General features: G+C 53.7%; 1 protein-coding gene across 1 annotated transcript; it reads right to left on the reverse strand.

Annotated features, from left to right (window-relative positions):
• Positions 1–10174: 10174 nt before the first annotated feature.
• ATP5MJ (ATP synthase membrane subunit j) lies at positions 10175–15737 on the reverse strand. Its single transcript, XM_043554409.1, has 4 exons — positions 15612–15737; positions 12145–12268; positions 10992–11015; positions 10175–10351 (listed from the first exon to the last, which is right to left on the reverse strand). Exons 2-4 carry the CDS (start codon positions 12266–12268, stop codon positions 10317–10319), a joined length of 183 nt encoding a protein of 60 aa, XP_043410344.1. The 5' UTR covers positions 15612–15737; the 3' UTR covers positions 10175–10316.
• Between the last annotated feature and the right edge of the window lie 5644 nt (positions 15738–21381).

Raw genomic sequence — 21381 nt, forward strand, 5'->3', positions numbered from 1 at the left:
GTGGGGAGAGACGCCCTGTGACCCATAACTGCCTCGTGGGACCCACAGCTGCAGGGAGCGGATGGCCACACCGGGGATCCTCACACCCATTTTATGGATGAGGAAGCTGAGGCTCAGAGAGGTTGCCTGACTTGCCCAGCGTTACTGGTGAGCCTGAGGCACAAAAAAGAGGAGTGGCAGGTGACGACGGGCTGGGGGGGGGGGGGGGACTGTGATGAGGGGGGAAGGCCACAGCCCAGGTGCCAGAGGGGGAGAATCAGGGCCTCCGGAATCCCATCTCGGTGATCCCAGCTGCAATTGAGGCGTGATGCTGAGGCGCTGTCCGCCCCCTGTCCCCCTCGTCCAGGCTCCTGATTCCCGAGCGTCTGAGTCCTGGGTCCTACTCCCTTCCATGCCGGGTGGTCCCAGGTGCAGAGGTAGCGCCAGCTGCCCACACGGCACAGTGTCAAGTCTCACCTGGACCCCAGCTCTGGGTGGCCTCCGCCGGGCCCCCACCCCCCGAAACTTGGGTCAGGGTTAAGTGAGGCACATGCCAGGAAAGGCCAGGCCACCTGGGTGCGCCGAGGCCGTGACCTGCAGCCTTTCCGTGAAGGCCTAGCCAGCCAAGGTGCTAATTAGGGCAGGCTTCCCGAGGGGGAGGAAACGCACCAGGAAGAGGAAGCGGCCTCCGGGCTGCCACACCCTCTTTCCTCCTGATTCACTGCTGGCCTGTCCCCCGGCCGGCTGGAAGTCACCCAGCCTCCCCAAACTCAGGGGCCCCTGCCAGGTCGGGGGCCTTGCCCCGTGCTCCCCGATGGGCCTGCCTCGGCTGACCCACCTCCCAGGCATCTGGCTGGCAGAGGACAGGGCGGTCCCGAAGGGTGGGGCGGGCGGAGACACTCAGGGTGCAGTTGGGGTGCGTTCATGGTGCCAGCAGCTGCACAGCATACTTGGCGGCAGGGCTGTGACCCCCCCCCCCGTGCCCCCGAGATGCTAAAGGGCCCCACCCTGACCCAGGGGTCCCAGGGGCAGGTGTCCTAGTTTTCGGTCTGCAGGTCCCGGGCCTCCCGCACACCCCGGGCCCTCGAGCTCGCGGAAAGCTGCCTCTGATCCTGCTGGTGTCTGTCGTGGCCCGTGCAGCCCCTGCCTCCCGTGGCTGCTGCCTGGATCATACCGCACTCAGGGTGGAAAGGCCACCGGCTGTGGCAGGAGCCACGCGAGCGCCCCCTTGCTTTCTGAGCCGGCCGCTCTGGGCCTGTCAGATCTGGGCCCGTCAGACCCCACGGGCTCACGTGTGGCGTCCTGGACCTGGTGGCAGAGCACAGTCTCTCCTGGAGCATTTAGGAAACTTTCATTATGTCACATGTCACTAGTATCTTCCGGGTCAAACTTTTCTTTTTTAAAAAAATTTTTTTTTTTTAACGTTTATTTATTTTTGAGACAGAGAGAGACACAGCATGAACGGGGGAGGGGCAGAGAGAGAGGGAGACACAGAATCGGAAGCAGGCTCCAGGCTCTGAGCCATCAGCCCAGAGCCCGACGTGGGGCTCGAACTCACGGACCGCAAGATCGTGACCTGAGCCGAAGTCGGACGCTTAACCGACTGCGCCACCCAGGCGCCCCATCTAACAGGATTTCTAATGAGCTTCCGTGTCCCCATGTCGACCATCAACTCGCCCAGCTTGTTTCATTTATGCTGTATCCAGACCCTCTTTCCCCACATTTTGAATCAACCCAAGGAGTGCCCATTTTTTTCTTTTTATTAAAAAAATTGTTTTCTAAGTTTATTTATTTTGAGAGAGACAAAGAGAGCTCGAGCGAGCACGAGTGGGTAAGGGGAGAGAGACAGAGAGACAGAGAGAGAATCCCAAGCAGGCTCTACACCGTCAGCTTGGAGCCCGACGTGGGGCTCGATCCCACGAACCACGAGATCATGACCCGAGCCGAAACCAAGAGTCAAATGCTTGACTGACTGAGCCACCCAGGTGCGGCACCCCCCCCCCCGGCCCCCACCTCTTTTCTAAAGTGACAAGTGCCAGACTCACTCCCAGGAATTTAATTGAGTCATCTAGGCTGGGGCCCAGAAAAGGTGTATGTTAGCAAATGTCCCCGGAGATGTGGAGGTGCGGCGGAGGGAGCACTCAGAGCAGGGAGACCTATGGCATTGCCTCTAGGAGGATCTGGGGGACACGGTGACACCCCAGAAAGGGTGGGACAGACAGGGTGCTGCCATAGTCGACTCTGAAAGGCGCTCCCTTTATTTCACGGGGAGGGAAACCACATGTGGAGACAGATCCCACTCCACCCTGCCCTGGGGAGGTTGGAGAGGGCGGCCCAGTTCCCTCAGGGCCGCCTGGAGGGGGTGCTCACAGCCCCATCGATCGGTGCTCCAACGAGCTAAGACCTGTGCAGCATAAACCCACCCGGAAAAGTGGTTTACTGGTCCACCGCCAGGCTGCACGTTCCCAGGGGACGGCACCAGCCAGTTCCGACCAAAGGAGAGCCTGGCGCTGGCAGAGCCGGCTGACAAAGGATGCTTTGTTCACCTGTTAAAATAAACACTTCCCCTGGATATTTACTCCCGGGACTCGGATGTAATATGGGGTGTAAGTTACTCTTTAACAGGCCACTTGATCTGGGCCACCAAGCTCTCCTGAACTAATTTCCTGGAAGAAAGACGTTCCCACCACCAGCCCAGGCGTTTATTAACCACCCCCTCGGTGGCCAAGGAGAAGCTGGGTGTGGCTGTCTCCCGGACCCTGAGTTCACCCTGAGAACGAGCATCCTGGGGGCGGCCCTCGGCCTTCCCGGAGGAAGCAGCAGAGGCGGAACAGCAGCTCCTCGACTGTCTGGGCAGCGAGCTGAGCGGCCTGTCCGCTCTTGACCTTGAGAGAACAGAGATGGACTTGGGGTCCTGGGAGGAAAGGGGCACCCAGGCAGTGCACAGCCTCGGCAGCTGCCCCCAAACCTGGACTTTCAGGCCAAGGTTGCTGGGCTCGCGTACCGTGATGTGCCGACCTTTAGAACGTGAATACAATTTCACAACTTGGAGGCTTTCCAAATCAAAATGTTATTTTTATTATTTTATTAAAGCTTATTTATTTATTTTGAGAGAGAGAGAGAGACAGAGAGTGTGGGCAGGGATGGGGTAGGGCAGAGAGAAACAATCCCAAGCAGTCTCCCTGCTGCCGGCGCAGGGCCCTGTGTGGGGCTCAATCTCCTGTACCGTGAGATCATGACCTGAGCCCAAATCAAGAGCTGAATGCTTGACTGAGCCACCCAGGTGCCCCCGCCTCCAAATCAAAATTTTTTAACGCAGACAAGGTTTCAGTGATGGGGTGAAAGGCCCGAGCCATTGTGAGGGAAAATTGGCCCTATAGTCCCCGCTGGCCATGACCTACAGTCTGGTGCAAAAAGATGGGCTGGGCTGATCGGCTGTCCCCCTCAGGTATTTGGACCACAAAGGGAGGAAGGTACCTTAGGGTATCGTAGGGGCCCAGACCAGGAGGAGGGAGAGGAGTGGGGCACAGACAGGCTGGAGGCCCTGAGGGATGCAGAGAGCCCTTGATCTGGGTTCCGGGAGGCCCAGGACCTCCCCTGTCTCCTTTGGGCTCCCTGGGGATCCTCTATCCTGCCTGGGCCAACATGAATGGGCAAACCGAGTGAGAACATCGTAGGATGGACATCTGTGCCTACTGGAGTCCACTCTCCTTCCGGCCTGCCTCAGTTTACAGGAAGTGAGGAGGGGCAGAGTGGAATCAGGGGCTGTCACCTGCACAACATGAGTAGGTCTGTGCTAGGAGTCTAGTATTGGTCAAGTGTCCACCTTCTGGTAAACAGGTCAGCTCACACTGGTTCACATGCTGGGCTTGCAGGACCTGGCTGTTGGGTGGGCAGGTGGGGAGGGGTGGAGAGAGGCCCGGCTCCAGAAGAAAGTGGCCCATCTGTGGAAGGGGCCTGGTGACCTCGGGGTCAGCTGAGGTGGGAGGGGCACAGGGGTGTTCTGGTCAGTGGCTGATATTAGCACCCCCTTTCTTGACATTGTACAACTGACCACAAACTGGGGATTAGGAGATAGATAGAGTCGGTCTCCTGGAGGGAGGGGATGGCCCCAGGTGGGAAGGCGGGACCTCGGATGCCCATCTCAATGTTCAGTTCAGGGAGAGAAGGCAGGGGACAAGCTGGACACACGAGGGGCAGATGGCCCTGGCCCAGGCCTCCTCCCTCCAGGTATCCCAGAAATGGAGCCTAAGGCCACCAGATCAACTGAGACCCCCGGGCACTGGCGGGGTGGGGCTCCTTGACCGCTCCCGGCCATAATCAGGGGCTGGGTAGGCAGGGTGGGCCAGGGAAGGGAAGGGAGGCAAGCTTTCTGGTATGCAGCCCTGCTCTGTGGCCTGACTTCCTTGTGACATCCAGACGCTGGTCCGGAGGGCGCTTCTCTCTGAAGGATCATGCCTTGTATTAGGAACTTGTGTCAGTCCACGTCTGATTCACAGTCCTCAGAAGGCTCTGCTCCAGGCTTCCTTTAAAGGTAGGACCCTCCAGGTCAGTGGGTCTTGAACTTGAATGTGATTAGGGTCTCCTAGGTCATGGGCCCCACCGGAGTGTCTGACGCAGCAAGTCTAGGGTGGTGCTGAGAATCTGCACTTGGGACCAGTTCCCAGGTGCTGCTGCAGCCCCCCCCCCCCCCCCCCCCGGGCCCCACTTTGAGAACCGCTGCTCTGGCTGAAGGCATCTCAGGACTTGATTCGCAAATTCACCGCACCCGCAACTCCTTTCAGAAGGAAACAGCAGCCTTACTGGGCACAAGTGAACCAACTCTCCCTCCAGAGACTGGCCTCGTGGTGCTCGGCAGAACCCTGGCTTTCTTCCTGAAGGTGGGGTGGGCAGTGCCCGCGGCCTGGGGACAGCCGTCCTCTGAGAGGGGGCCTCGGCAGGGATGGCAGGGATGGGGAAATCAGGGACCAGGGGACCCTGCCCGGGTCAATGACATGGCAGAGGGTCTGTGACCGGCGGCGCCTCGGCACACGGGGTGGACTTCGGAGCCACTCAGGCTCCCTAGGGGGGTGCACTCGAGGCCACAGGTGCTGGTTTCCCTGGAAAAGCCACCTGGTTTCCAGGCCAGAGAGGAGATGCAAACACAAGGCTCCTCTCTGCCCCTTTTCAAAAGGGAGAAAGCCTGCACCTCAATAGCGGTGTCTACACTGAGTCCCACCATTGTCCACCGCGGTGAGAACCTGAGCCTGCGGGGACAGGCAGCGTCTCTGTGCACCTGGCTGTCCCCACAGTGGTCCCTTTGTGGTTCGGGGAAGGCAGCGGGCCTCCCGCCAGTCTCCTGGACAGCGCAGGCCCATCTGGATGCTCCCCAGACTCAGGTTTGGGAGGTCCAGTCGGCCGAGGAAGGTGACGCCAGGACAGGGGGAGGGCGCGTGGGGGTGGGGCAGCCCTGCCCCCGTCCTGCACGCGGGACCTCAGCGCAGCCCCTGCATGGCCCCGCACGCTCACCGGAAAGGTGTCTGGAGTCTTAGGACGGGTTGTCGTGAGCTGACTCCAGGTGGGGATTCACGCGGGGCTTACTGGGCACGGCTCCAGGGGAGACTGGGGGGTGGAGGCGGAAGTGCCCGGGGGCACCGCCTCTGAGCCTCTCTTGGGGACGACAGCCCGGCCTGAGCACGTGTCTTGGGCAGTGGTCCGTGGCCGTGCTCGGGACACCAACTCTCAGCAGTCCTGGCTCCTCCTGGGCCAGTCCTCGGACACAGGCTCGGGGGCTGTGAGTGGGTTCCAGGGCTCTGCGGGGCAGTGACAGCGTCCACCCCTTCTGGGTCCTCCCCAGACCCCTCTAGCCGGGAATGGAATGGTCCTTGAAATTCTTGTGTCACCTACCAAGGAGCATGTGAATGATCGAAAGAGCTCAGTAGCGATGAGGGCAGGGTGCTTGCAAAACGTGTGGTGGAGACACCTTGGGGCCCCAAAGTGGGCTGGGAAACAGCCTTCTGCAGGGTAAGGGCGCTCAGGGCTTGCGCGGCAGAGAGGTTTCGGAACGACACCTGGTGATGACCAGCACCCCCGAAGTGTGTTCCAGGGTTAATGGGCCTCAAGGTCACATACATTTGGGTCACGCTGGGTTTAAACTGGTTTTTCCCTCTGGCGTGACTTGGGAGTGTTCACGCGGTCTGGTGCGTGCTCACGGTCTGTCCACCGTGGACAGAGGGCGCAGCCCCCATGGCCCCTCCGAAGTAGGGTGGGTGCACCGTCCCCGTCCTCACCAAGCACACCTTGGGAGACCTTGATGGAGAGCCCCTTCCTCCACAGCCTCCTCATTCTTTCTGAGTAACCGTTCATATATCCATATATCGGTTAACCAGAGATATCCCCTATTCTGTTTTACCAAGAACTAGAAAACTCTTTTTTACTGGCATCGCCGTCCGATTACATTTACAAAAACATCGGAGTGCCAACCGCTAACGCCTGGTCCTGTGTTGGGTACCAGGCGGAAAGAGCCAACGTAGCGTCCTTCACGGACATCTGCAACGTGTCATCCATCGTCCGACACTTGCTTCATGGCTCAGTGTTTTGTTTTGTTTTGCTTTTCAGATCACGACTTTTAGGTTCGTTACAGCCCCACTGGCTATAGGATTATAGAGCTGAGATGCTCTGGAGGCCCTTGAGTTCAATTACTTCACTTGAGAGGCAGGGAAGCCAAGAGCCAGAGAAGTTAAGGAGTTTGCTTGAGGCCACACACCCAAGTGATGAACGGTGGCACCAACGGGGACCTGAATCCAATCTGCCGGGATGATCTCCGGTAAGGGGACGCAAGCCGTACACGGCGCGGAGTCTGCTTCGGGTCCTGTCCCCCCCCCCCCCCCCCCCCCGCCTTTCCACCACCCATTCTTGCTCTCTCTCCCAAAATAAATATAAACCTAAAACAAAGGTAAAAAGAAAAATGTTCATTGGGAGAAGGTCACACGGGTTTGAAGGCAGAGAGAATAACGTAATGGCCTCCCCCCAGGCATCGCGAGCGAGCGTGAACACACGCCGGCCGTCTCATCTGGGCTGCGCCCTCCCTCCCGTCCGTTCAGGTCGCTGGTGTTTGCTGACGTGTGAAGGTAAACCCCAGCGGTTACGTCGCCCCCGCTCCGTATCTTCACCCACATCTGCTCGTCTGCACCAAGGACATCTTCGATGACCACAACACCAGCACTGGAACAAAGTAAGCTGATGAAATGGGTTCTTTGGTGCCGCTGAGCATCCGGCCCACGTTCCAATCTCCCGAGTAGTACCGGGAATGCCTTCTTGCGAGGGTCACGTGAATAAGGATCTAGGCCAGAGCTGGCTGGTGACGCCGGGCCTGACCTCCAGCGGCACCTGTAACGCAGACGCCCACCACTGCGCGGGCTGCCCAGCGCCGGGCTCTCTTCTCCAGGCGCTACAGGCCAGGGGGAGAGGGGCGGTGTGCGCATGCTCTCTCCACCCTGACTCGGAAGCAGATGGGCCGACTGGGACCCTGACTCCGCCAATCAGGTAGCTTGTTCGCTAGCCAGCTAGTGACCCTCTAGTGCAGCCTGATCGTCAGGACCCCCACTCCGTCCGCCAAACGGGAAATAGTACGAGCTCGCGGAGGTGAGTGAGTGCAGGGCAGACGGACGGGGGGCTGGCACCTGGGGACTCGGGACCCCGCCGGCTTTAGAGACGCGACCCCACGGAGGGCGGCAGGAACCACGTCCTCCACGGTGTCCCGCCGGGGCTCGCGTACCCCTGGGATGGCAACAAGAGACACGTGTCTCCTCCCAGAGGCCGAGTGACAGCGTGGCGTTTGAAGTTCCACCTTCAGATGCCCAGGCCTGTGTTCTCTTCCCTCTGCCTGAGGTTACTCGCCGGTCACCGTGAGCGGCACGGCACTGAGCCGGGACGGGAGAACGTGTAGGTTTAGGATAAGAAGCCTCGTTTCTTGTGGAAACCGGCTGCTCCCTCCCACGGGTGAGGTCGCGGGGCCCCGCTGCGTCGGCAGCCGCCTTCCTCGTGCTCCCCGGGCGCCCGGCGCAGGGCCGGCGCGTCACCCACCGGGAGCTGCGGGACAGCCTGCTGGCGGCACGCTCTAGCTCCACCTGCTGGCCGCCTTGGGACACCCGCCTGTTCCCAAAGCGTGGAGGGACTGTCCAAACTCTCGATGGGTTCTGGGCCAGCAACAAAGCCCACTTCTCCCCACCACGAAACACAATGCCTCCGCTGAGGGTTTTAGGGACAGGAAACCACTTGGCCTGGCACGAAGGTGCTTTGCTCCACTTTGAGAGGCACCGCAGCTCCTCGGCAGCGTCTGGGAGTAAGCGGGGGAGGGGGTATTCACCTTTGACGTCCTCCCACCTGCCTCACTGTGTCACTAAGCATGAACTGCCCGCTGCGGCAGGCAGCCCACCCACGGTCCCAAACCCCACTCTGCAGCAGTGGTGCGGGCAGCGGGCTCCCGGTGGATCACGTGCACCTTTGGCAAACACTCATTTACCCAGATGAGAACTAAAGGACCCACAGGTGGTAATGGGGTGTGTGTGTGTGGGGCGGGGAGTGCGCCCCTGGGGCCGGCGCTGCAGCCCCGATCAGCTCCGGGGCCGGTTCCCCGGTCCCGTGCCTCTCCCTCCCTGGGCAAGTGCAGATTCAGAGTCCCAGCCCCAGCCCGGGCGAGGTGACCTCTGGCTCTCACTGCCTCAAAACGGGGCTGGGGCTCCACCTCGTTTGGTTCTTCTGACCGCATGAGCTAAGCTGCACAGCACAGGGCTGGCGTCTGGCGGCCCCACCGGGGGCGCCGGGGAGCGCTGAGGGTAAGGGCCCCTGTGGGTGCGGTTCTTTGCATTAGAGCTTTTCAAAACGTGGTCCCCGGGCAGCAGCACCTCTGGGCAGATGATGAGAAGTTCTCAGGCTCCTGCCCAGACCAACCGGATCAGGAACACTGGGGTCTCCTCCCAGTTCTGGTCCTGACCCTGGCCCCAGCGCGGATACCACTGTGAGGTGGGCAGCGACGCTGAGGGCAGGCGTCACCCCCATCTATACAATAGGAGAAATCTAGCTGGGAATCCCTGCAGCAGGTGGCGGTCACTTGTCAGGGGCTGACCGTGGCCAGACCTGACCCTATGTGCTGGAGACACACGCGAAACCCAGGACGGTCCCTGCCCTTATGAGGAAAGACCGCTGGCGACCGGACCTGGGCCACTGTCTCTCACTGTCTCTATTCCACAGCGAGACCCCTGCTGGCCTGCAGAGCACCACATTTCAAATTAGACCCCTTCTACCCTTACTGCTTTAGAATCCTTTATAAAAGTGTCATCTGGGGGGCACCCGGCTGTCTGACTCTTGATTTTGGCTCAGGTCATGATCCCAGTGCCATGGGATTGAGTCTCTCGTCCGGCTCTGTGCTGAACACGGAGCCTGCTTATGATTCTCTCTCCCCCTCTGTCCATCTCCCCAGCTTGTGCTCTCAAAAAAAAAAAAAAAGAGAAAAAGGCACAATTCTCACAGTTTGGTGACTGCCTTAAATGGAGACAAATAGCATGCAATATTTATTTGATATTAGCCAAACTGGGAGAAATTATCAGTCAGTCAGGCAGAGCCCGACACGGGGCTTGATCCCAGGACCCTGAGCTGGAATCATGTCAGTTTTTAAGTACTTTGTACTTTGCCTTACCAGGGACTTCCTGATACAGTCTCTCGGAGCTTATACTTTTCACCCACTACAAGATCTCATTCCTTAAGTGTCAGTGTTTTACAGTTGTCTTTTTTTTTTTTTTTTGAGAGGGTGAGCAAGTGCACCTGCAAGCGAACGAGAGAAGAGAGAGTGGGGCAGGGGAGGGGAGGGGAGGGGAGAGAGAAGCGGGGCTGGAGCTCACGAATTGTGAGATCACGACCTGAGCTGAGGTTGAATGCCTAAGGACCAAGCCCCCAGGCGCTGGCACTTTACAGTGTCACTAATACCCCCCCACCCCCCGCCGCCGTCTTCACGGATCCGTTGGAACTGATGCACAGTCCCCAAAGGGGAAAACACAGGCTCGGCGAGGTCACGAGAGTTAAGTGGCAGAATCGTCTGTTTCACAACTGTTTACTGGACATCACAGGGGTGAGGGCCTCGGCCTAACCCCGACTCCTGTGGCGATCGAGGACGGGAAGGCTCACCGGGGAGGCGGACAAGGGGACACGGGCACAGGCGCACCTCACAGTTCCATTTATTCACGCCACAAAGGAAACAACACGTCTACACGCGTACGGCGGTGCTCCACAACCCCATCTAACAGAGCTGCTGGGATTTACAGCCAGATGGTCGGTCTCACGTGTGCTCCGAGGAAAGCTGGCTAATGGTGACCGTGAGCGGGGGCAGGACTCGAAGCTTTTAAAAGAGAAGCACAGTGTAACTGTAAGTGAGGAAGAAAGGGACACACAGAAGATGGTCTATTCCGTACCTTACTGACAAGTCTGTAAATGACAGTTTTCAACACTAGGGACAAGTCTGGAGGGTCACTTCTACATGGAGTGTCTGACACGTTTACGGGTTCGTGTAATCAGTTCGTGCACACGGCACAAACCCGTGGCACAGGACAGAGGGGCAGAAAGTGTCTTCTCCCCAGAGGTGTCACGAGCCAGCCCTCGGTTTGTAAGGACTCACATGACTGGTTTCACTGTCATCTGGGAAATAGAGTGAAATGTCCGACACTTGGGCATAAACTTATGTGATGCTTTCTTTCAAAACACACCTCACAGGGCAGCGAGCTCGCACAGCTAACCTGTGCTTCCCTGCTGGCGGCACTGGCTACCTCTGGCTTTCCATTACCCCCAGAAGTCTTACTTGGTCCAAGGGGGTGGGCAGTGGTTTTTAACACTCCGACTGTAAGAGGAACTTCGCGTTTCAACGTGATCCCCCTGTACCTTATGTACTGATAAGCACACACCGCAGAACAGATACGCCTTGATCTGAAAACGCACGATGGGGTTTTTAATTCCCCATCCATTTTAAGAAGCAAAAATCTTACCTTTCGAAGCTTTACTTCTTTTATCTGAAATAAAAAGAAAGAAAAATTGGTCGTATCAGTGTTTTAGAAACATGTTTTCAGTCAACCTAGTGTTGAAATCGGTATTTGGCTGAAGAGCTCATAGCTTCAGTAAAGCTGTTCCAGAAAGCTTTCAGAAAATAGGGAGTTTCTATGGTGTCTCACAGCCAAGAAGCAGTACAATTTCCACCCAAGATGCTCCATGGACAGTTAAACAGCCCTTCAGCATCTGGAGGGTTTTGTACCCCCCACCCCCCAAACCTCAGTCCTGTAGTTTAAACCAGTTGCTTGTTAATACATGACTGGGGCTCATCTCTGTTCCACTGGGGACCAAATGGTCACCTCGTCTCAGTTTCTATTTTGAAAACAGTTCAAACATTCACAACAGTGGAAAAGGTACAGTAAAGCACGATACGCCACGACACTCCACCCCTATTTCAGTCCGCATCTCTTAAAACTAAGGACATCTCCTATGTGTTTGAAGTACCAACGTGACACCTAAGAAAACTCACAATTCCCTGTTATCAAGGTTTGTTCAGATTTTCTCAGTTGTCCCCAAATGTCTCTTACAGCTGACATGTACGCTTCATGTTTTTTTAAGTTTATTTATTTTTAAGAGAGAGAGCGTGCTGCAGAGAGAGAGAGAGAATGACAATGTCCCGAGTAGGCTCTGCTGTGCTGACAGCAGAGAGGCCAATTCAGGGCTTGAGCTCATGAACTGTGAGATCATGAACTGAGCCAAAGTCGGACGCCTAACCGACTGAGCCCTCCAGGCCCCCCTACTCTTCACGTTTTAAGTTTTTTAAAACATTTTTATTTATTTTTGAGACAGAGCATGAACAGGGGAGGGTCAGAGAGAGAGGGAGACACAGAATCTGAAACAGGCTCCAGGCTCTGAGCCATCAGCACAGAGCCTGACGCGGGGCTTGAACTCACAAACCGCAAGATCATGACCTGAGCCGAAGTCGGATGCTCAACCGACTGAGACCCCCAGGTGCCCCTACTCCTCATGTTTTAACAAAGGGCTCTGATGCTCACTTCTGGGTAAGAACCATAGTTCCTTCACATGAATCGTGATTCCTTTTAAAAAGAATTTTCATCCTGACTGCTAAAGAGTGAACATGCAGAAACTTACCAGCAGCCCTGATTTTATAAATGATGGAGCCCATCAGCCCCATTCCTACCCAAATCTCCTGGTAAACTTGGGTATAGTAGGGCCTCATGGGGACCCAAACATTTTTAATAAGGCTTTGAAGCATCTGAAAAGAAGCACAGAGATAAATGTTACCATGACCGTCATTTTAAAGCTAACTGGTTAAGGGGGTCCCACATATTCCTGAACGTGACCCCGTTTCCTACAACTCCCGCACAGGGGCCATTCCTACCCTGCATGGGGCCCCCGCTCGGCAGCTCTTGGAGCTCTACTCCCCCCTTCGGGGTTGTCGACAAGCCGAGGCCACCCTGGTGCTCTGCCACCCCTCGCTCCTGAGTCCCCAGACCATGCCACCCTGCACAGCCCATGTCCCCTCTCCGACAGCTACTCTCCATGAACGCTGTGCCCAAAATCACACACCACTTTCTTTTAACCCTTAAATAGAAAAACTTGTGTGTCTGCATCATCACGTTAAGAACTGCTGGCATTCAGAGCTGAAAAAGAACACAGGTCCTCATGAGACCCACACCCAGCGTGGGCACGTGCCGATCAGCTCCCAGAACCTCCTGTTTTTAAAAATTTCAGCCCTAGTGAGGTATAAGTGACTTCTAAAACTGTGACATACACATTTTAATTTTTGTTTTAAGCAGTCTCCACCCTCAACATGGGGCCTGAACTCACGACCCCGGATCAAGTCCCATGCTCTACGGACAGAGCCAGCCAGGCACCCTCCAACTGTAAGACATTCAGCATACACCGTGGTGGTGACTCGATAAACACCATGAAAAGATTTCCCCCATCTAGTCAACGACCACATCCATCGCTTCACTTGTGTGTGTGTGTGTGTGAACTTTATGGGGCTATTGACCACAGTTACGATGTTTCACCTGTGTTTCAGCTTCGAAATCTGCCGCCAATTGCAAAGCAGACAGCGAAGGATGACGTGGTTACTTCCTAAGAGCTGCAATTATGACCGAACTTATTTAATGCATGAAAATATTTACCTCATCACTGGATTTGATGGAGAAAAGCCATCAAATGCTGAACTTTAAGTTTGCTTCTATGTGCAGGTCTCCAAGTAAGGCTTTTGATGACACGATTTACTACAGACTCTAAAACTTGATGCCCGCGTTTTCACTTAAGCTCTGTAACTTCTCAAGTGGTGTATTAAACTACAGTCCTTCAAATCTTGCCAGGACTAACTAGATCCAAGCACTTTGCATTTTCCGCGAAAGCGCTCCTCCAGCCTCAATCAGTGAGGCTGCTGGTCCCCGCCCCGGCCAGAGCCCCGTCCGTCGCTCCTTCACATCACTACTGGGGCCACGCACATTTCACTTCTCGGATTCAGTGTTCTCTGGCGTGATCGCGATTTCCTGAGCACGCACCAGGCAGCAGGCCTTGTCTGGGGGCTGAGAAGCTGGCTCCTCAGGAGTGCGAATACCTGGGAGAAAAGTGTCCTTGGCAGAGGCAGCGTGTCCGCCAAGACCCCAGGCCGGGATGGGCTTGCGGAAGGGGGAGGAAGGGCGGCCACCACAGCTGCCCGCATCCCAATCCGGGCTCTGCCGCCTTCCTGCTCACTGCCCCGATTTCTTCCTCTGCGAAGCGGGGGTGAAAACACTGCCCACCCACCAAGGGCTCTCGTGAAGACAGGTTCCTCTGCATCAAGTGTTTACAGAGTCTGGTGTCCTGTACCGAGAGCTGTTACATAAAACGGCGTGGCTAGACCACGGGAGGGAAGAGGAGCTGGGTCGGTCGTTTGGGGCCACGGAAGCTGTGGTGAGGAGTCCAGCTTTTACTCTCAGCGCGTCATGCAAACGTACCAGCGCTCACAAAGTACGTACACACTTACCTCTTGCACCACTCCCTAACCCCTAGCAGATGACCCCTACCAGGTGGCTACTTAGAGGGAGTTGCCGGAGATCACCCAGCTGGATCTATGAATCACCCAAGCCCCCAGTCCTCATCACTAGGAGAATCTGCTCCAAGGACCGTCTTATTGAGGCTGAGGCATGGTCGTAAAGGTCAGCCAGCCCTGCCCCCTGCCCCAGGTGTGACCCTGAAGGATGTGGTGGTGTCCTCCTCCTGGAACCCCTGCACATATGTCTGCCCTCAGGCTGAGATGCTGTCAGAGCACGAGGACCCAAGAAAGCAACAACCCTGCTCTTGGAAGGTGCCTGAGAAGACCCAGACGGGATCCAGAGGGGGCCTCTAAAACCCCCAGGTGGAAAGAGTTCAGGCCGACCAACGGCATTCCCCTCCTCCCTGAGCCCAGCAGTAACTGGGAAGGAAGGTAATCCCAGCCCCCACTGCGGCCGGGTCCCAATCCCAGCTCCGTCTGCTCTGCTCCCAATCTTGGGGGCAAGTCCCCAAAGTTGTCCTTTCAGAAGGTTCTCCTGTGAAACAGGGATATGTCCACGAGCCCCACAGGGCTCTGGATGGCCTCCAAGGGGAACCATAAATGACCCGGCTTGACGTGGAAGGAGGACTCAGCACACGGTCAGAACGGGGGCAGAAGGAAGTGCCACAAACATCCGGCCGATAGTAGTACTAAGCTACTGGGATTCTAAGAAGGAGAACTGAAGGACCTGCCCTCACTTAGGCCAGATGAAGATCTAGATGGAAAACAGCAAAGTAAACTGAGAGCAAAGGAGGGGAGAAGGGGCTGAAGACACTTGAGTTGCCCTGATTTTCTGCACACCGTCCTGGTCCCCCGGCACTCCTCACCTAAAATCATCTCGGACTGAGCAGTATCCTACAAATACTTACCTACCCCCGCGCGACTTTCCTTTTGGCCAAGGTTGCCATATTAGGCTGGACAAGTGCCATGTTCCCGATATTTAATAAAGTGAGGCCCCCACTTTTTCCACCTGAGTCCACTGCCCGTGCACATCACCGGCTCTGTGTGCGGATTTTAGGGCACTCACTCTGTATCAGCAAACTTTTACCCGACCTTACACGGCAGACAGGACACGTCTACCCGCTGAGGCCCGGAAGGGGATTCACAGGCCCGAGTTCCATACAAGTGCAACCATCGCCTGCGACCCCGTTGTGGGCCCCGCGGTACCCCCCGCCGCCGCGCCCCGGCTTAGTAACCTGTAGAACAGCGCGTCGCAAAGGGAACCGAGGTACAAGGACTGAAGAGACCAAGCTCTGGGCGGGAGCTCCATCAGCAGCAGCTGCGCGACCCCGGGCAGGTGGCCGACCCTGTCACCGCCCGAGTGCCCTTCGTCAAAGCAGTCCGGCGGGGCGCGAGAGGCGTCCAGGCCGAAGGAGACGGCGGGACTCCGCACAACCAGCCAGGCCGCGCGGACCGCCTCCCTTCCTGGGCCGGGGGCTGCAGCCCAAGGTCAGCGGGGGCCCGGAGGGACTCCCACCTGCCGCCCGCAGTCCTGCGCCCCGCGGGCCCCCATACCCCGCGCCGAGCAGCCGGCCGCGCCCCCCGCACTCACCTCGGCGCCCGACCCCCAGCTCAGGCCGCCTGGACCCGCACGGCTAACGACGCGGAAAGGTCACCGAGTGCGCAAGCGTCGCGCGGGGTCCGTCGGGAAGGCGGAAGGAGCGGCGGCGCCCCGAGCCCAGAGCGCCTCCCGGGCCGTGCCTGCTCGCCACAGCGCCCCCAGCGGCCGCCCCGGTGCGGCCGGCTGGCGGAGTGACAGGGGAAGGGGCTGGCCAAGGGGGCCTGGGTGTGTTGTCACGACCAGGTGACTAACGGGTGGGACGTGTCCCGTTGCGGGACTTCCGGTGTAGGGTCCTGGACAAAGCTGAAAGGTGCGTCCACCTGAAAAAGGGGCCGTCTTTATTTGATGTATTAAGTCTGAGAAGTCGTCTCCCCTCTGGTTTTCTTTCTTTTCCCAATGTTTGTTTATTGAGAGCGAGCGAGCGCGCGCGAGCGAGCAGGGGAGGGTCAGAGAGAGGAAGAGGCAGAATCCGAAGCTGACCCAGGCTCTGAGCTGTCAGCCCAGAGCCCAATGTGGGGCTTGAACTCAAACACCAGAGATCATGACCAGAGCCGAAGTCAGATGCTCAACCTACTGAGTCACCCAGGCACCCTATTTTTTTCTTTTTTAGAGACAAAGAGAGAGCGAGAGCTGGGTAGTGGCAGAGGAAGAGGAAGACGGAGAATCTTAAGCCGGCTCCATACGTAGGGTTTCATCTCACGACTGTGGGATGATGACCCGAGTAGAAATCGAGAGTAGAGGCTCAACCAATTGAACCAACAAGGTGCCCGCCGCTGTTTTCTTGCTATTTCTCTGTGTATTAACTGTTTTGCTCTGCATACTTTTATGCAGCTATCTTGTGCATGGCAATTTTAGTCAACAGACACTGGACTTCAAAGACACAGGCTTTGAAAAAAACTCTGCTTGTTGTTTTGTTTTTTTTTTTTTTTGGTTGGAATAAATTTATTTTCATCTGTCTGTAAACAAGGTGTTTAATAGTTATGGCATTTTTAAAAGAATGCATATTAAATCAGATGAGTTAGACTGTATCCCAGATGTAACAAAGTGCAGGGAAAAAAACAGACAAATCAGCAACAAGATTTGTTTTTAAATCTGTACATTATCCACAAGGCCCAAACAATAGAAGCAAATACTAGAATGTCCCTAAAGTAGTGCCATTCTAAAGAAACCTTTAACAGGTCAGTTAAAACCCATCTCACAATAGCGACAGTTCATTTTAACGATAGTATGACACAGAACACCTATGAAAAAAATTCATCACAAGACAGCCAAGTCCACAATAATGCAACTTCATATAAAAACTCAAGCTGCAAATAAAAATTGGTCCTACGAAGAACAAACTGGACACACTCCAGATGGTTATGCTGGGATACCTAACGTCCATAATGGCAGCCTTTTACAATTTTACTGAAGAATAGAGCTGGTGTGCAAAGAAAAAGGAACAAAAATCTGAGCTATTGCAATGATGGACCGTCCCTGGGGATTCGATCTGTGCGGCTACGGTAAGGTCGTGGGAGGAAGTGCCTTTTGCTCGTGTTTTGCAGCCGCACTCTTCATATAGCTTGTAGACAAAAGGTCTGTCTCTACTCAAGTGCAACAATACTAAAAGCAAGCTACTGCAGCTTTCAATAGCTCATCAACAAAAGGGGTATTACTTGGTTAAATAAACCAGGCAATGCATAAAAAATGGAAACAAACAAGTTTTTTCAGCAGAAAGCTGGAAATTTCTAAAAAAGAAACAAAAACCCACCTGGACAGTCTGAAAAAAAGCCAGATAGAAATTGGGTAGGTTTAGCAGATTAGACAGTTGAAGAATACTGAACTGAAAGCTGCATTAGAAGATACCATTCAGGGGCGCCTGGGTGGCGCAGTCGGTTAACTGTCCGACTTCAGCCAGGTCACGATCTCGCGGTCCGGGAGTTCGAGCCCCGCGTCAGGCTCTGGGCTGATGGCTCGGAGCCTGGAGCCTGTTTCCGATTCTGTGTCTCCCTCTCTCTCTGCCCCTCCCCCGTTCGTGCTCTGTCTCTCTCTGTCCCAAAAATAAATAAACGTTGAAAAAAAAATTAAAAAAAAAAAAAAAAAGAAGATACCATTCAGAAGCACAGGGAGACCAAAGAGAAGATGAGAGATAGGGTACAGCAGAAAAGCCCCTCTTATGTCATCTCAGAGGAAAGGAGAGTGAGATGGGGCAGAAAAGCTAGAAGAGGTAATTTTCCAAAAGTGATGGGGAAAAAAATCACACCAAAGAATCAGAAAGCCTCACAGAAACCCAGCAGGCTGATAAATGAAAATAGACCAACACTGTGAAATAAACAGAAAGTAAATAAAATAAAACCATATAAAAATAAATACCACAGAAAATAAAACCATGGAAAAGTAAAGATGAGAAGATCTTAATTGCCTATCCGGAATTCTACGCATATAGAATTTAGGCTTCAGTAAAGAAGGTGAAATAAAGACATTTTGGATAACCTAAGGCTGAAGGAATGATCGATCACCAGATCTACAGTCCTTACAAAAAAGAATAAAAACCAAACAACCAACGTTCATTACTCAGGCAGAAGGGAAGTGAGCTCAGCTGGAGGGACGAGGACCATGGAAGGAAGAGCAGTGAGCGAGGTCCTGCTTTGAAGGGAAAAAACGCGTAGGATCAAGTGAAAGCTGCATTCACAACTTGGAAATCTGCTATTTTAGGGTAGTGGTTCTCAAAGGGTGCTTTGGGGGTTTCCAAGGACCTCTGGGTGTCGAAACTATTTTTGTAACAATGGTAAGATGTTATTTGTCTTTTTCACTAGAATTATCTCACAAGTATTCAGTGGAGTTTTCCAGAGGCTGACTTGTGATGTCACAACAGAATGAATACAGAACAGATATCAGAATCCAGCTATGTTCCATTAAGGCAGACATTAAGAGATCTACAAAAATGTATAAGTGTCATTCTCACAGAGTGACTTTTTATAAAAATATTCTCTTTAACATCAAATAGGTTATGGTCACTTAAAAATGGATAAACAAAATGTCTCAGTTGTAATCCCTAATAAAGTAGATGTAACCCACAAAAATGAAAGTCCTCTAGGGTCTTCTTTCATTTTTAAGAGTAGAAAGGGGTCCTCAGAGAAGGACCAGGTTTGAGAACCACTGTCCTAGAAAAAGAATGATTTAGACTATAAAAAGGTAGGAAACAAGCATTTAGGGAAAACTCATGAGTATCATCATAATCTATTTCAAGACCACAAAGCTTTTGAACTTCAAACTCCACTTGAGATCAACAGAATTTTCAGGTCTTTTGTTGCCAATCCAAAACACCCTATGAAAAACACATCTTCAAAGGAAACAAAATGTTTAAAGGTAGAGCCACCTCAGCAGATTTATGCAAAGTGCAGAACTGCTGCATTTTGTAGCTGAGAAGGTCAGAGAAGACGTGCAGGTACTTTGGGCACAGCTTCTCCCGCTTTGTCAAGAGTGCTGCTGAATGGCATGAATCATTTGTTATCGTCTCGCCTGCGTGTTTTCCCTTTGGCTCCGCAGCTCAGGCTGCTGCGGGAATGCACATATGACCTCCGCCAACGCCCAGGGGACTTCCTATGCGTCCCGGTCTAAATGTCTATAAGCCGATTGAGAACTGTCAAGCTGTCTCTTTCAACTCTGGACAGGAAGGCAAGATGAGCTGGGCGAACTGAAGATGAAGCACCAAGAACTACTGATCAAATGAAGGGGTCAAAGCGATTCGGTCTGTGATGACACAGTGTTAAACCAGTAGTCAGGAAAATGGCAATTAAATGAGAACAAGTTTCAAAACTGAAGAAGCATCAAGACAGCAGTTAGAAGCATCCTTAAACTGTAGTTAAAAACTCAAAACTCTGGGGCGCCTGGGTGGCGCAGTCGGTTAAGCGTCCGGCTTCAGCCAGGTCACGATCTCGCGGTCCGTGAGTTCGAGCCCCGCGTCGGGCTCTGGGCTGATGGCTCAGAGCCTGGAGCCTGTTTCCGATTCTGTGTCTCCCTCTCTCTCTGCCCCTCCCCTGTTCATGCTCTGTCTCTCTCTGTCCCAAAAATAAATAAACGTTGAAAAAAAAAATTAAAAAAAAAAAACTCAAAACTCAAGGGGCGCCTGGGTGGCTCTGTCAGTTAAGTGTCGGACTCTCGGTTTCGGCTCAGGTTGTGATCTCGCGGTCTCATGAGTTTGAGTCCCACATCGGGCTGTGTGCTGATGGTATGGAGCCTGCTTGGGATCCTCTCTCTCTGCCCCCCCTCCTCACACTGTCTCTGTCTCTTTTAAAATAAGTAAATAAACTTAAAAAAAAATCCCTCAAAACTCAAGAGGACTGAAAGAGATAGCAACCCAACAGGTCCAAAGAACATAGAAAAGGACTTCCAATCACCTTACACCCGTTAGAATTGGCTAAAATAAAAAAGACAAGAAACAGCAAGTATTGGTGACGGAAACGCTTGGAGAAAAAGGAATGCTTGATCACTGTTGGTGGGAAGGTAAATTGGTGCGGCCACTGTGGGAAGCAGTATGGAGGTTCCTCAAAATATTAAAGATAGACATACCGTATGATCCAATAATTCCAATATTGGGTAATGATGCCCCCAAACCCAAAACCACAAATTCAAAAAGGTATCTGCACCCCTACGTTTATTGCGGCATTTTTACAACAGCCAAGGTATGGAAGCAAACCAAGTGTCCATTGATAGCCAAAAGGAAAAGGAAGATACACACAACGGAATATCAGCCCTAAAAAGGATGAGACTGTGCCATTTCCAACAACGTGGCTGGACCTAAAGTGTATTATGCTCAGTGAAAGAAGTCAGACTGAGAAAAACAAATACATGATTTCACTTATATGTAGAATCTAAAAAAAAAAAAAAAAAAAGAAGGAACCAACAAAAAGCAGCATCTGACTTATAAATGCAGAGAACAAACTGATGGCTGCTAGAGGGAAGGGGGGATTGGGCAAAAGGGGTAAAGGGGAGCGGGAGATACAAGCTTCCAGCTATCGAATAAGTCATGGGAATGGGAGGCGCCGCATAGGGAACCGAGTCAATGATACCGTAATAGCGCCTCATGGTGACGGATGGTAGCTGCAGCAGCGGTGAGCACAGCATAATGTATAGAGTGTTGAACTGCTGTGTTCTACACCTACGCCTCCGCCATTGCCCGTTGACTATAGTCAGATAAAAACAGAACAAGCCCACTCTTCCAAAAAAAAAAAAAAAAAGAGCAACTTCCACTTGAAACATCCAAGCAACATCCACTGTGTCACAGACAAGGGGTGACAGAGTGTGGGAACCGTAACGTACTAGGAAACACAAATGTGAGTTTCAGTTGGTCCAAGTGGTTTCGATGCATTTGGGGAGATTTAGAACACGTTTTAGCCTTCACATAAACTATGAAGTTACAGTGTTTTTTAGTCAACGCTGAGTAACGTCTGAAAAGTCTCAATGACTTTGTGATTACATTCTTATTTATTGAAAAACAGGTTCTTTCCCATGGCCAAAAAGTGCGTGGGCGAGGGGCACCTTTTGCAGGCTGCTGTGTTTGGAAACGTTAGAACGGGAAGCCCAGAGCTCACAAATATAAACTAGTGGTGTCATCAGGATTTGGACTTAGGACCCCTGGCTCAGTACCTTGCTGGGCTCATTGTTCCTGAAACGTGGAGAGCTCAACCCCCAACCAGTCTGACCGCTGTCTGCACTGCTCTCAAGCTGACCTCTATTCGCCACTCTTTGAGCATTTTCCAGTACTTAACTCGACTTCACA

Source organism: Prionailurus bengalensis, chromosome B3 (assembly GCF_016509475.1).
Source record: "Prionailurus bengalensis isolate Pbe53 chromosome B3, Fcat_Pben_1.1_paternal_pri, whole genome shotgun sequence".
NCBI lineage: Eukaryota > Metazoa > Chordata > Mammalia > Carnivora > Felidae > Prionailurus > Prionailurus bengalensis.

Coding starts and splice junctions, on each gene's coding strand:
- ATP5MJ (XM_043554409.1), bottom strand. CDS start 12,268: ATGCTTCAAAGCCTTATTAAAAATGTTTGGGTCCCCATGAGGCCCTAC. Junction 11,016..12,144: donor TTATAAAATCAGGGCTGCTG/GTAAGTTTCTGC, acceptor TTTTTATTTCAG/ATAAAAGAAGTAAAGCTTCG. Junction 10,352..10,991: donor AAGAAGTAAAGCTTCGAAAG/GTAAGATTTTTG, acceptor CTCTTTTAAAAG/CTTCGAGTCCTGCCCCCGCT.